This window comes from Talpa occidentalis, unplaced genomic scaffold (assembly GCF_014898055.3).
Source record: "Talpa occidentalis isolate TD23 unplaced genomic scaffold, MPIMG_talOcc4v2.1 talOcc4.6, whole genome shotgun sequence".
Classification (NCBI taxonomy): domain Eukaryota; kingdom Metazoa; phylum Chordata; class Mammalia; order Eulipotyphla; family Talpidae; genus Talpa; species Talpa occidentalis.
In genome coordinates this window covers 3,083,475-3,098,238 of record NW_023604972.1, presented here as the reverse complement: position 1 = coordinate 3,098,238, position 14,764 = coordinate 3,083,475, and the positions used below count along the sequence as shown (strand labels likewise).

The following is a 14,764-nucleotide window of genomic DNA, read 5'->3' as shown; positions in this document are numbered from 1 at the left end:
TCACGGCCACTGCCTGCTACCTCTTTCTTATCCCGAGAACACGTAACGTGAGATCCGCCCTCTTAAGTATCTAAGTGTGCAAGATGCTAGTCTTTTTTTTTTTCAAATTATTTATGCACACAAAAGCTGGGGTACAGGCCAGAAGTGCAGGGGGTGAGAGGATTCACCAGAGACAGAGCAGGGAACAGAACAGGCAGATGGACTGAAACACACCGCTGAGGGGAGCAGCGGGGAACAGGAGGGGTCTGCTGCACCCTGTGGGAAGCTCCCCGGCCGGTCAGGAATCAAACTCGTGCCGCAGAGGCTGTGGACAGCTTCACGGCGCTGTGCTTAACCCCAGATACATTCCCAGCAACAGCACGCAGGGGTCCAGTTCATCTACCTGTTGGCTACCTGTGTGTCACCTTTGGAGAAATGTCTTTTCAAGTCCTGGGCCCATGTTTTACTCGGGTTACTTGGAGTTTGTCCACTTTTGTGTTTTTGCTGTTAGGACGCAGGAGTTGCTGATATATTTTGCAGATTAAGCCCATATGAGACCAGTGGTTTGCTAGGTGTTTCTCCCTTCCCATCCATTCCCTCCGTACACTCTTGACTCTTCCTTCTGCTGGGCAGAGCTTTTTAGTTTGATGTGGTCCCATTTGTCTGTTCTTGCTTTCATTGCCTCTGCTTTTGGTGTCTTATCCACAACCCTCATTGCCAAGACTAAGCTCATGAAGATTTCCCCTTGCATTTCCTTCTAAGAAAGAAAGACTCTTTCTTCTAAGAGTCTTATAATTCAGGTCTTGTGTTTTTATCTTTGCTCCAATTTGAGCTAAGATAAAGGTCTAGTTTTTTTCTTTTGTATGAGGATATCCAGTTATCCTAGCACCATTTGTCGGAGACTATCCTTTCCCCAGTGCATGCTCTAATACAAAGGTGAGCAGCGAACCCCGGCCTCCCCCCAGTGCCCTGTGCTTGTCCAAGCCCCGCCCCCCACCTGCTGCCCTTTCATCCAAGTAACGTGAGCCCGACAAGACAGCCGGCCACTCAGACTAGAGACTGTGAATGCCCTTGAATACCTCTGTGTCCCCTTAGTTTTGCCAGTATTTGGGGGGGACTGGTCTGTGGTTTGAGCCCTGTAAAAGCAGCTAACCATCTCCCATTGACCTGATTACAACTCCAAATGGTGCCACCGTTTTCTGGATGAAGAACTGAGGCTTACAGAGGGCCAAGGACTTGCTCAAGGTCACAGCAGATGGTGTTTGCCCCAGTCACACCTCCTAGCACATCAGGCGTGACCAGGCGTGACCAGCCTGCTGTCTCTAAGTTTCAGGCATCCTGTCCTAAACCTGTGCTGCTCAGCCTCAGCTCCAGCACATCCAGGGCTGGAAAACTCATGGTCAGTGGGGATGGAGGTTGTCCCGGATGTTTTGAGCACCCTGGTCTCCACTGGTGGGTGACAGCAGCCCACCCCGCCTGTCCTGAAACCGAAGATGTCCCAGACACTGCCCAGTGTTCCCTGGAGGCAAAACCACCCCCAGTTGAGACCCATTGCATTAAGCGGACGTGACTTATTATTCAGTGTATTTTTGCTAAAGAGCCCAGGAGTGGGTTTCACACACTTTAGCCATCAAACAAAGTTGGATTTAACATTTAATTATTTCTAAATTCCTTTTTGGTGGTGGTTTGTTTTTTCCCCTCCTTCTCACAATAGCTTTTGAATTCCTGTCTCTAAAATGAGGCTTGTCACTTAAAATCACTCATTTTTTGTGGCTGCCTTCTTCCTGGACCATTTGTCCTTTGCATGAAAACCAGACTCTGGTGCGACCTTTCAGTTTCTCTGGCCAAAGGAGCTGTTCATTTCAGGGCACAGCATCCCCCCAGGGCTGCCACAGGGGTCTCTGCACCCCCAGGTTGCTACCCTCACCTCGCCCACCCTTCAGGATGGAGGTCCCATCTCATGGTCCCGGGGCACCCCCCCACTCTGTCTCTGGTGAATCCTCGCACCTCTGGCCTACACCCCAGTTCTTGTATGCATAAATAAAAAAATTTTTAAAAAGAACAAATAATTTTTTAAAAATGCAATTATTCTGGACTAGTTTCTTGTCCTAAATGACTTTGACCCAAGGAAATGTCAATGCTGTCGTATGCTGAGGACACCAACAATCCTGATTCCTAAAGAAGGCCCTGTGGGGACTCAAAGCGGGACCCCCTGTTCTTTATCTGGCACCTTGGTCATCAATGGGGCTGAAAAGTGGGTTCACCTGCGGCCAGCAGATCCCCGTGTGGCTCCTTCTCAGAGAAGAGCAGAGCTGGTCCTGACTTCCCGTCTGTGCAGATGCTTTGCCCTTGCTGCCGGGGGTAAGAACAGCACTGTCCTGCGGCCACTTAGTGACCCACAAAGGCTGCTGAAATTCCAGCTATCACACCCACCATCCCAACAGCAGAAAGGAAGCAGGCCAAAAATGAGATCACGTATCCTCGATGAAAATCTCCTTTGATGGAGACTTCCCAGAAGCCCCTCCAACATTTCTGTGCATACCTCATCACCACACGCAGCAGAGCACACCTCCCCGGAATGCAGTTTTGTCAGTGATGAGGAAGGGAAATGCGGGAGAGGGGAGAAAACATCGCCCGCCACTGCGCCTAGCTCCCCCATGTGACTCTGGACTTAGCAGCGAATCTAAGAGGCCGCCTGTCCGTGACCTTCATGTCCATGACCGCCTGTCGATGCATCTCACCGACTCCCTCCCCTCCTCTTTCCTGCATCTCAGATTTGGTTCTACACCAACAGCATCTTTGGGAAAGCTGGGATCCCTCCGGAAAAGATCCCCTACATCACCTTGAGCACCGGGGGCATCGAGACCTTGGCTGCCATCTTCTCTGTAAGTGAATGGGGGTCCTTCCTGAAAACATCCTGGGGGGAGGGTCTAACAGCACCTCAGGGACCCCCAGGCAACAAAGGGGCTTCCTTTAGGAGAGCTTGCCCTCTGCCATGCCAAGGGGTCTGAGTTGTAGGAGCTTATCGTGCGGCTTATCCTTGACTTTTCACCCACCTGAAGAATATTCTTTCTATATTCTGCTTCCCTATCACCTCCCTTTAAAAAAAAAAAAAATAGCTCCTTTTATTGCCTCTCATCTATGTTTCAAAAGGCACAGAAATAACCCTGATAGAGTTTCTTCTTTGGGAGGGGCTCATTCCTCTCAGGGATTGTTAATGGCTGTTAAATTATTTCTGGGGCTGGTGCCTAAGGACTTTTTCTATATATGGCTTGACTAGGTCAGTTGGAAAGGACCAGCATTATTTTCAATGGCCCTGAATCTCCATGTCCCCGCCTGGTCTGCGCCTTGGTCTGAGCCTCGGGATCCTTTTCTATAACTTGTTTAACAACCATGTCAATCACTTCCATCCCGCCTCGGGTTCTGGGCTTGCGGTGCCAGACTCTGTTTTTTTGATGCCTCCTTCCAGAATTTTCTACTCTTAGCCTCCAACCGTGGGAATGTAAACTGGCACAGCCATTTGGAGCGTGGTCTAGGTTTACCTTTAACAACTAAAAATACCGCATGACTCAGCAATTCCGCTCTTAGGCACCTCATCCAAAGATCATGAAACCATCAAATCAATAAATGACCGGTTCTGCAGTGTTTATTGCAGCACTGTTTACCATAGCCAGGACAGGGAAACAGAGAGGACTGGATCAAGGAGACGTGGTCTGTCCAGACCATGGAACACAACTCAGCCGAGGAAGGTGGAGTGTCACACGAACAGCAGCATGGGAGGAGTCTGAGAGAATTAGGGCCAGAAAAGCAAGTCAGAATGAAAGACAAATATTGGATGTTTGTATAAAGGATGATCTGACAAAGTAAAATACTTATAAAATCTAGCAGACACTGCTAACGAAGGGACGCTTCTGTGGCTGGGGCCGGAGAAGGGTCCAAGAAGGGGTTAGGGATGACGGAGGGAAACAAGAAACCAAACACACCTGTACGAGGAGGTGTGGCGCACCTGCGGGCCGTGGCCGGCTGGCTTCGAAGCGGGAAGGGCCACAACTATCACCTCAGGTTCCTCCCCAGACTCCCCGGCAGATAAGCCCTCGGCCCCCACTGAGCCAGGTCAGGCGGAAGGTGCTGCCGACGCCCCGCGGGTGCTCGTGACCGCGGCTTTCTTCTCCCTTCCCTCCTTCCTCACACAGCGCACGCTTCCCTGCTGCGGCCTGGAGGAAGTGGCAGGTGTCTCCAGGTCAACCCCAGCCTTAACCGCGCCCCCACTCGTGGTCCTTCCCCTGCTGCTGGAAGTGGGGTGATAAGTCTGTCCGCTCCTGACCTAGGGCTTGGTCATCGAGCGCCTGGGACGGAGACCGCTCCTCATCGGTGGCTTTGGGCTGATGACGCTCTTCTTCGGAATCCTCACCGTCACGCTGACGCTGCAGGTGAGCAGGTGTGTCTGTCGCGCCCTGAGCAAGGTCAGAGAGGTCAAGGGACCCCCCAGGGTCACACAGATGACTGGGGCAGAGCTGGGATGGGAACCCAGGTCCTCATCGCCGCTGCCTCCTCACCACACATGCACCCTTCCCCACAGGACCGCGCCCCCTGGGTCCCTTACCTGAGCATCCTGTGCATCCTGGCCATCATCGCCTCCTTCTGCAGCGGCCCAGGTGAGCTGCCCCTTGGGCGCTGGTGTCCAGGGGCCTGAGGCCCCACCAAGGTGGGCAGGGCAAGGCACAGCTGGGGACAGTGGGGAGAAAAGGGCTTGTTTCCACGCAGTGACTGACTTGGTTTCCACCCCACTGAAGGCAGGCATTGTGCTTGCCCCAGTGCCCAGTGCCCAGGTGCCTGGTGCCCAGGTGCCCAGGTGCCCGGTGTCCAGGTGCCTGGTGCCCAGGTGCCCGGTGTCCAGGTGCAGTAGTGAAAACACACAATGGCCCAGCAACAAGTAACAGTTGCCAGAGCTGAGCCAGGGACACTAGCTGATGATCAATCTCAGGCGATCAAGTTGCAGTGCGCACCCGCAGAAAAGTGAGTTTAATGCCCTCGGGGAGGCCAACCCCCCCAAGACTAAAGGAGCATCAGCCCCCCAGGGAGAAACCCTGAGACCGCCAGGCAAGGTCTTTGGGGAGCAGATCCATTTGAGACTTGACAGGGAGCCGAAATCAGGTGAAGGAAAGACAGAAAAGCAGGCAGTTTCCGGCCATGAAGGTCACTCGTGTGCGTCCCCGAGGGGCGAGCAGGGAGCTGGACTCGTGCGGGTCCATGGGAGAGTTTCGTCTTTGAAGAAAAGCAGGTCTTCGCTAATGCGCGTCCCTTACAGAAATAATTAAAAATAAATGTGCTCATTGACTGTTGATTTACAGAAGCTTATAAAGATGTATACGTTTTCAATATGTAAAAATACATTTTAAATTTACATATAAAGAAAGAGAGGGAATGGCGCGCTGGTGCCCTGCGTCAGTCAAGCCCGCTGCAGGCCAGGGAGGCCAGCCGCGCCCTTGCCGCCCCAGCAAGACCAAGTGCGGCCGCTGCCGTGCGCGGGTGCACGCGGGATCTGAGCGGCGGGATGAGCAGTCCTGAGGGGGGCAAAGCTAGTGCCTGTTGCGCACACTCTGGCCTGGAAAGAGATGCCTCTGTGGGTCACGCTGATTTACCTGGAAAGATTGCGGGGTGCACTAGCCTCGGAGGGACCTCTAGCATCTGCCCTTTCTCCCTGGGCCCCAGGCCCGCACCCTCCCTGCTTTCCAGCCCTGCGGGGGGACGCAGCTGCCCCACCGCATCGGGTCTGCGGGACCCCAGCCGTCCAGGGCCAGCCCCTGCCTACGCCTGGGGGAATGGCCTCCATCTTCTAAAGGGCAGCCCTCGCTGCCCCCCACCCCGTATCCCCAAGGCCATGGCTGCATCTGCTTCCGCCGGGATTAGATACCCTCGTCAACCTGAAACACACCCAGAGGTAGGTAGACAAAGAGGCTCTTGGGCCATCAAAGTGAGGATTCTAACCCAGGAAGCTGTTCGACAGATGTGACTGCAAGAACTGTTCCAATAAACGCGAGTGTGGGTTTATACAGGCAGGAACGGTGAGCCATCGATACGAAGAATGCAATTATTCTGGCTCTAAGTTGTCCCGGCCGAAAGATCCTAATGCAACACGGATTTCATCTCTTCCTTTCTACGGAGAGCACCGCAGACCTGGTGGCTCCTTCACCTGGCTCCTCGGTCCTCGAGGGGCGTGAAAAGACTGGCTTTACCTGCCAGCAGAGGCCTGTGCAGTGTCTGTGGCCCTGTGCGCCCTTCTTGCTCCTAAGACTCTTCAAAAACACCCTCCTCTGGGAACTCCAGGGTGGGGACATTCAAGCCTAAGAATTTGACTTCGAAGTCCCGACTGAAGACATTCCACTGTCAGAACGCACTGACTGGTAGTCACGAGGGAGAACCGTTTTCAGCTGGGGCGGAGCCAGGGCGCCATGTGCTAAGGTGCATGATCCATCTTCGCAGGCTCGAGTTTCAATCACACGGGCAGAGACTAACGATGCCGAGAGGCAGAAAGTGCTTCTCATAGACATTTTTCAATTTTTTTCTCAAGTTTTTAACTACTGTCTCCTAACCTGTGTCCCTGTGTGTGCCACACTCACTCTGCCCACGCTAGGCTGTCTAAGTCTCTTGCTCCCCTACCTGCACCAAGTGAGGTGCCAGCCTCCCCTCCTCCCAGCCAGCAGACTGCAGAGGGTGCTCACCACCTCCTCATCACCATCACCATCACCCCCACTATCACCCCCACCATCCCTAGCACCACCACCACCCCCACTGCAGACAGTAGCTCACCTACTCCTCACACACCCCCAGCGTCAGTCCCTGCCAGCATCACTTTGCAGGTGAGAGACCGGAATTGTACAGACTGGGTGAGGCCAGGCCTGAAACCTGCTCTCACTGACCCCAGAGCCCGAGCAGGAGCCCACGGTCCTGCCCACGCCTCTGGCCGGGAGGCCCCGGCTTCCTCTGGGATTCCGCAGCTTGTGTGTGGGGCCCTGAGGCTCAGGAAGGAAAGGGGGAGAGCTGACCAGGCCGGGGGGCCCCAGGGGTCCTCCTGGCTCCCCCATCCATCTTGCAGTGCTGACAGAGGCCCTGGTTTGTGTCCTTGCTGCTGAGCTAGGAGCCGCGGCCACGCCAACCTCCAAGATGCGGCCCTGGCCCCGTGGCGCTTTCTTTGCAGTGCGCAGCTTGTCAGATCTTTTCAAAATCCGATTTTGAGCATTTAATTCCAGTAAGTAAATATTGATCGAGCATCTACTTTCAGTTAAAGGTGCCAGGGAAATCGGGCTGCTGCCCGCCTGGCGGACCCCATCCGGCCGGGCGAGGAACGGTCCGTTCCGCGTCCCTCCGATGCGCTGGCGCCCAGGGTGGCTGGCGTGGGCACGGGCAGCCTCCCCACGTGACTCACCTGCGCCTGCCCCCCTTGCAGGTGGCATCCCCTTCATCCTGACGGGCGAGCTCTTCCAGCAGGCCCAGCGGCCGGCCGCCTTCCTCGTGGCGGGCAGCGTCAACTGGCTGTCCAACTTCGCCGTCGGGCTGCTCTTCCCTTTCATCCAGGTAGGGTCCACGGAGCTCCTCCCTGGGGCCCCTGAGCAAGGGGTGACTCGCAGGGCCAAGGCTGAAACTTTCTGGGCTGGAAGCGCCACTGCAGACCCAGGGCGGGGTGGGGGTGAGAGAAATGTGCCTCGGCCCCACTTCGGGGTCTGTGTGGGGCGGTGGGGCAGGTCCAGGCTAGTGCTAGACACACGTGGCCCTTCATCTGACCCTGCTGGGCCAGCCCACCCCCACCACAGTGCCTGGGCCTTCTCCTCCGCGTCCTCGCCAACGCTTGCTCCTGGCCTCTCGCCGGCCTGAGGTGGAGTCGCGTTGCAGGTTTGCCCCGTGACAGGTGAGGCTGGACATATCTTCACGCGCCTGTGGTCACATGCAGGCCGCCTTCAGAGAAGTGTCTGTCCAGCTCTTCTGCCCCTGCTGTGGCTGCTTCTTTGTTTCTCGGCCCGCTGCAGCCCGCGGGCTCCGCTTACCTCGGTCACATCCGCAGATGGTTCCCAAACAGCGCGCGCTCACTGGGCAGGGGAGCAGCGTTAGGATGTCAACACATCTTTTTGGGGGTGGGGGGCATGATTCTACCCACAGCACCTCCCTGTCTAGAGTGTCCTCCTCACCCTAGTTTACCCAGAACTTTCTCTGAAAGCCTCCAGGATAGCCCCCACAGTCCATTTTGCTCCCCCAGCCCTGCAGTCCCTCAGCCCTGCTCCCGCTGCTCCTGACTTTTGGTTTGAGCCTCTGAGTTCGGGGCAACCTGAGGGTTCTTTCCCCACCGCCTCTCTGGCCAGGTCCGTCTGTGTCTTCTCCCCGGTCCTTACTCTCCATGCCCGAGCACAGAGACCAACCCCGGCTCTGGGGTCAGGACACCAGACTGGAATCTGCTTTCCCTCTCAGCCCAAAGACACAGGCCCAGTAACTCCAGGTTCCACTCCGGCGCCTCCAGCAACTCCCCACCCAGCCCGCCCCAGCCCCCTCAGGCCCCAGCTGTAAGTTTCAAGCATGGCGATTCACTTTTTAAGGCCAAGTTTAAAAAATATATCCAGACTGCCGTGTCCTCATTTTGCCAGGGTTTGAAGAGGGTTTATTCATGTTCGTTTAAGAATGTCTCGTGCAAACATCTACACAGACACCATTTACCTACAGAGCCTGCTTCACACGTGCTGTGTTTTATCCAGGGAATATTGATATAGGAATGGAAGCTATTAAAAAATTTGTTCGGAGATGTTTGTACAGCCAGTTTAGTGGTTGTCGATTTGATTTGTTTTTATCTATCTTCCCACAGAAAAGTCTGGGCACCTACTGTTTCCTGGTCTTTGCCACGATCTGCCTCGCAGGTGCAGTCTATTTCTATTTTGTCCTGCCTGAGACCAAAAACAGAACCCATGCAGAAATCAGCCAGGCGTTTGCCAAGAGGAACAAGGCATGCCCACCGGAGGAGAAGATGGACTCAGCCGTGACTGACGACAAGATAAATGGAAGGTCGGAGCCAGACCCCACTTCCACGCTGGACAGTCCTGTCAAAAATGGGGCTGTCTAACGTGTGATCTCACCACTTCAGGAAGCCAAAGATTTCTCAGTTTTTAGAAGGCTTATACCGAAGACATGCAACTTAGCATCATTACTTATTTAAAAATAAATCTTCAGGAATCTGACATCACAACCACGTGGGCTTTATTCATAGCTGAAAACCCTAACCTTTCTGGAAGCTGGAAGGACTCACCCTATATCTCAGTAGACCCAACGTTCTTCTGTAAGATCAATGGCCTGCCTTCTTGATGTCTTACCCATGGTTTCAAAATGAAATTGGGGAAACAGAATTGAAGTGTTATTTCAAAGAGAAAAGTAGGGTCTGATGGAGCACTAGATGGACTGGAAACTGGTGTTCTGGTCCCAACTACCATTAGTAGCCTTGGGCTGCCCTCAACCTGGATCCTCAGGCCTCCAAGGACCCCTACCTTTGGTCCTGGATGAATGTTTCCAGAATTCAGTGGGAAAACTCTATACCTCCTAATCAATGGCTTTCCTGGTCCTGGCTCTGCCCTGTGGATCTCAGTGCCCAGGAGAACTTGGTACCAGCCCACCAGCCTCCAGGCTTTGTCTTTCCTGGGCTATGAGCCATTGACTCAAGACTTCCAGCCCCAAAGCCATCTTCACTTCAGAGTGTCAGCTGTGCTCATAGCTAAAGCCACAGAGAGGTCTGTATGTGCAAGACCCAGAGAGGCAGATACCAGAAGTAACTTTCCAGTAGCTGGGGCAGGGACTGCAAATTGTACCTTTTCAATTGACAGAAATACTATTAAGAATAACTGTGAGGTTAAACCTAAGCTTGGTGGGGAAAACATTGTGGATGATTGGTAATGTCTGCCACAGGTGCAGGTGTGAGAGGGTCAGACAGACGAGTGCATCATGTTTGCTAATCCTGGAAGAGATTTTTTCTGAAAAAAAATAATGCATTAGGGTTTTCCAGAGGAAAACATATGCATTCTGAAACAGATATGATTTATTTTAAGGCATTCATGTAAATATATATTCATACATATGATTTATCACGAGGAGACTATGAAGTCCTGCGTCTGCCATCTGCCTCCTGGAGGCCCAGGAAAGTGAAAGGCCTGAGGGCCATAGCAATGGGATGATCTTTCCTATGGAATATTCTTTCACCTTGGCCCTCTCCTTGGTTGCCAACTCAACGCGCCATACCGTCCAGTTTTGGTCTGGCTGGGAAATTTGAACAGTGGCTGTCAAGGAGGACAGAAAGATGTATGGACACAAAAAGAGCCTCAGACCAAAAAGGCCAAATAAAGTGTAAAGAGAAATTTCAGCCTTTGAGTGTTCTCTTTCATTTGGAGCCATGGGTATTTGGTCACTAAGTACTTATTAGGAACCTCTAACTCGGTGCTAGCTAGGCGCTGAGGCCATACTAGTGGGCGCAGGATGCCCCTGCTGGATTTGCTCATGTGCATCACAGAAGGTCGAAAAACAAAGTGGCACTAATAGCAAATCATCAGTCCTGGATGGGGGTGGGGCGGGGATTAAAAAGTCAGTACAGCAACATTAAGGGAATGTTTGAAAAATAAAGCAATAAGTTACCCATAATCTCGTACGCTTCAGCTCCCTAATACATAGTTTTAATTTTGATACAGCTCTGTCCGTTTCTGGCCTCTCACTTTTCCAGCTGCAATCACAGAACACATAAAACACAATTTACATCTATCTTGTCTCTTATCTTCCATTTTCCCCACTTTATATGAATTACACACAACATCTCAGTTCCAGAGCCTTTTGTTCATGCTCTAACACCCACTGCAGCGAGTTCGTGTGCAGAGTTGTTTTTCAGATATTGAAAGGTAATGGGGAGAGATGAGTCAGACAAACATTCCAGGCACCCTGCTACCCAGGCCCCAGTGCTTTCCTGAAAGGCTCTAACCATTCACAGCACCTGTATCCATTCACCAGGTGTGAGGGATTAGGTGCTAGTCTTTCTACTTTCTTTCTGATTCTGAGACACACACATTCCACCCTATACCTACCCCCTGGTTATAGTTAAACCCCTGCATAACACATAATACACATCCCTATGAGGAACCTGAAAAATAAATTTCAGCAGGAAAATGGAGGAGGGAAATCAAAACTTGCAGAGCCACCAATAAGACCGTGAGTTTTCTGCAAGATTTTTCTCCTGTATCTCCTGGCTTATTCCCTGGACACATCAGCTCCCAAAACTGTACAACAAGCACTGACAGAAAAAGCTCAGAAGAAACCCTCCCTCTCTGGCCAGAGGGCTGATCTTGGGGAGAGAGGGATGCAGGGGGTTGGGGAAGAGTCACTTAAAAAAGTGAAGAGTCGCCCTCCTGCTTTTAGCCCTGAGGCGAGCTCAAAAGCTGAGCTGCTGGGACCAGGCAGGAGAGGTGGAGAGACACCTGAAAATCTAAGGAAAAGTCTTCCTCCTCTGATAGAGGAACTGGCAAGGTGGGCTTCAGTGGTGTGAAGAGTGTGAGGTAATGCCTATAATTTTTTCTCTCTTTTTATTATCAATGTTTTTCCCTGGGCGCAACCTCAGCTGTGCGGGGTTAACACAGTGGTGGGGCTAAACTCTTGACTCTCTAGCCCAAAATTCCAGGTGAGATGACAATTGGAAACTGGAAATTGTAGGGAACATCACAGCGAGGAGAGAGTTGATGGAAAGGACATGGTAAATCTGTGTATGAAGTCCTGGGCTCACCCGTGAACTCTACCTGCCGGCACTGACGAGAAGCAATGTGGAAAACGCTGAGACGTGAATTACAGGAGGAGCCGCTGCATGGGCCAGACGGACCCCTTCGAGGTGCAACACAGGGCAGACCCACACCAGCAACATCTGAACATTAAACTGAAATTGAAAACACAGCTTGCAAATGTGGGTTTTTGCTATCTGAACATAAGCAGGTTGGTTGTCCATAAGGCCTTGATAGACCATATGGCCTTATATAATATTCCAAATGCTCAAGAAACAATTCCAAATTACTTCACATGTGAAGAACTACATAACAATTATCAAGGGAAATAACCATCCACAGATGCCAGTCCCCAAAGGACTGTTCTGCTACTTTAAAGCCACTATTTCTGTCATCTCCATGAAGTAAGGAAAAACACTCGAATAGGAAAAAGCACTCCAAGAAATAAAAGTTATTTCTAAAAATGGGAACTTTAGAACTGGAAAATGCAGTAACTAGAAGTTAAAATTAGCCTGACAACACCAATAGCAGGATAAAGATGAGAGAGCAAAAATGAGTGAACTTAAAGAAATTAGCTGTCTGGTCAACAGAGGGAAAGGAATCAGAATGAGCAGAGCTTTAGCCACCAGTGGACCAGTCTCTCAATGTCTAACAGTGGAGGGTGAGTGAAGAGCTATCAGACTTTTCTGCCCTCCTGCCATCAGGATTGTTGATGGATCCTCGCGGTCCTGAACACATGCCTGATGGCGGCACCTGGAGCAGGGTGTGGGCAGAGGTAGATGGGATTCACCTGGGCTGAGGCTGGGCTTATAAGGGCGGCGCCACAGGGACGCCAGCGGAAGAGCAGAGAACCGCGAGAAAAGCCGAGAGATCACCGGAGAGCCCAGAGAGAGTGAAGACTTGCTGGGGGCTGGGAGACCTGCCAGCCTCCCGGCCCCCCAGCACCCCTGCCTGCTGTGTACCTGGTAAATCCCAATAAAAGCCTGAAAAGCCACTGAGGGCTCCAGGACTCCTTTATCCCATCTGCTCGGGTCATAGAGAACCTGCTCCGTATCCTCCTGCTGTTACAGTTATGTGATTAAACTCCAAGAAAAAGAAGAGAAGGAAATCAGTGCATAAAAATAGATTTAAAGGAGTCATGATTTTAAACTTCCCAAATCTGGTGAAGGAGGTAAATTTACAGATTCAAGAAGCTCAGTGAACCCTAAAGAGGAAAATTCAAAAAAACAGTCCCAATGAGTCACAGTGAGTCTGATGAAAAGCCAATACAAAGTAAAAATCTTGAAACCAGAGAAAATCAACATTACATTTCATGGACCCCACTATTTGCGTGACTTGAGATTTCTCCTCAGAAACCGCACAGGCCCCAGGAGAATGAAGCAATGCATCTGTGTTTTCTAACACTGAAAGATTCATCGATAGGCTCTTTACAAGATCACCATGTGATGTGTAATGGCATATCAGGTTAAAAATACAAGCGTGGTAAGATATATACCATGTGTAGGGTAAAGAAAATATCAGGCTTTTCTGCCCTTCCGCCATCAGGATAGATGATGGATCCTTGTCCTGAATGCATGCCTGATGGCGGGCACCTGGAATAGGGTGTGGGCATAGGTAGATGAGATTCAGCTGAGCTAAGATTGTGCTTTTAAGGGTGGCATCATGCGGACGCCAGCAGCAGCAGTAGAAGCCAAAAGAGAAGCCAAGAAAGAAGTAGCAGAAGCCGAGAGAGAAGCAGAGAATGCTGGAGAGCCCAGATAGAGTGAAGACTTGCTGGAGGCTGGGAGGCCTGCCCGCCTGCCAGCCTCCCAGCCCCCTAGCCAGCACCCCTGCCTGCCATATGCCTGGTGAACCCCAATAAAAACCTGCAAAACCACTGAGGACTCTGACTCCTTTACCCGGTCTGCATGGGATCAGAAAACCTGCATCGTGTCCAGTTCCTGCCCTACATCATGGAAATATGAATTAAAATAAAGCCAGCATAGCTATAGTAATATGAGAAAAAGACTTTGGAACAAGAGAAATTAAATTATTGCTGCTTTAAACCACCAGCTTTTGACATGGTTTGTTAAAAGGCAGTAGATAACAGGTGTATTGTTTTGGTTACATTTTCTCCTCTTTCCCTGAGTTAGTCAGCACTGTTCAGAGCTCAGACCCTCAAACAATTCCAGAATTAACATTCTCTGGAGTCTCATTCGTTTATCCCCAAAATAGACGTTTATCAACGTCTATTATATACCTGTCCTAAGTAATGGGGGTACAATTGGCGATTGGCACAGTTATCAGACCACCGCGGACCCTCTGTGCAGAATGTGCCCCTCCTTTGCTTCATTTGGAGAACTTTGCTTCATCCCTAAGGGCTCGGCAGAGACACCCCCCCATCTAAGATTCTTTCTATGGTTCCCCAGTCTTGGCAAGTTCATTCTTTTTGGCTCCCACAGGAGTTTGCGTTCACATTTATTGAGACATTTAATGCTACATTATAGTCGTGGTGGTCTCCTTGCTACTGGAATATCTTCCCTACTAGATTTTAAGATTCGACAAGTAAATGAACGATTCGCTCAGCACCCCATGTCACTGGTAAGCACTTGCGCTCTTACTGAGCAAATAAATGCCGTGATGATGCTAGGAGGAGGGTATGATCGGTAGCCAGAGGAGAGAATGGCTTGCGGTGATTAGAAGAGAGACCTGCTGGTGGTAGCGTGTGCATCTCAGAGAAGGATTTGGATTTTGCCAGACTGAAAAGAAGCGCAGGAGGAATTTGAGACGAGGGGTCAGTGACATGGAAATAAACAAGCAGTCCATTCCGGGAATAGTGACGTCCTGGGGTGGCCAAATATGGTGGGTATGAGAGAAAGAGCAAGAGGTGGGCCTGCGTGGTGGTTTGGGTTTAGAATGAAAACTTAGGACTGTGGCACCAACATCATTTCTTAGATGTATCTGGGACCTGCCTGCCCCACGGTGTCTGTCTTGGCTGAGCGTAGGTCTAAAAGAAGACACCTTGA

General features: G+C 51.4%; 1 protein-coding gene across 3 annotated transcripts in view; it reads left to right on the top strand.

Moving 5' to 3' along the window:
- Positions 1-10,355, top strand: part of SLC2A9 (solute carrier family 2 member 9) — a 49,191-nt gene extending 38,836 nt beyond the window's left edge. For all 3 annotated transcript variants that reach the window (XM_037529583.2, XM_037529581.2, XM_037529582.2), the window contains 5 exons: positions 2,754-2,864; positions 4,308-4,409; positions 4,559-4,634; positions 7,427-7,554; positions 8,828-10,355. In XM_037529583.2, coding sequence (XP_037385480.1) covers positions 2,754-2,864; positions 4,308-4,409; positions 4,559-4,634; positions 7,427-7,554; positions 8,828-9,082 — 672 coding nt within the window. In that variant the 3' untranslated portion in view covers positions 9,083-10,355. The remainder of the gene's footprint in view (positions 1-2,753; positions 2,865-4,307; positions 4,410-4,558; positions 4,635-7,426; positions 7,555-8,827) is intronic.
- Positions 10,356-14,764: the final 4,409 nt, after the last annotated feature.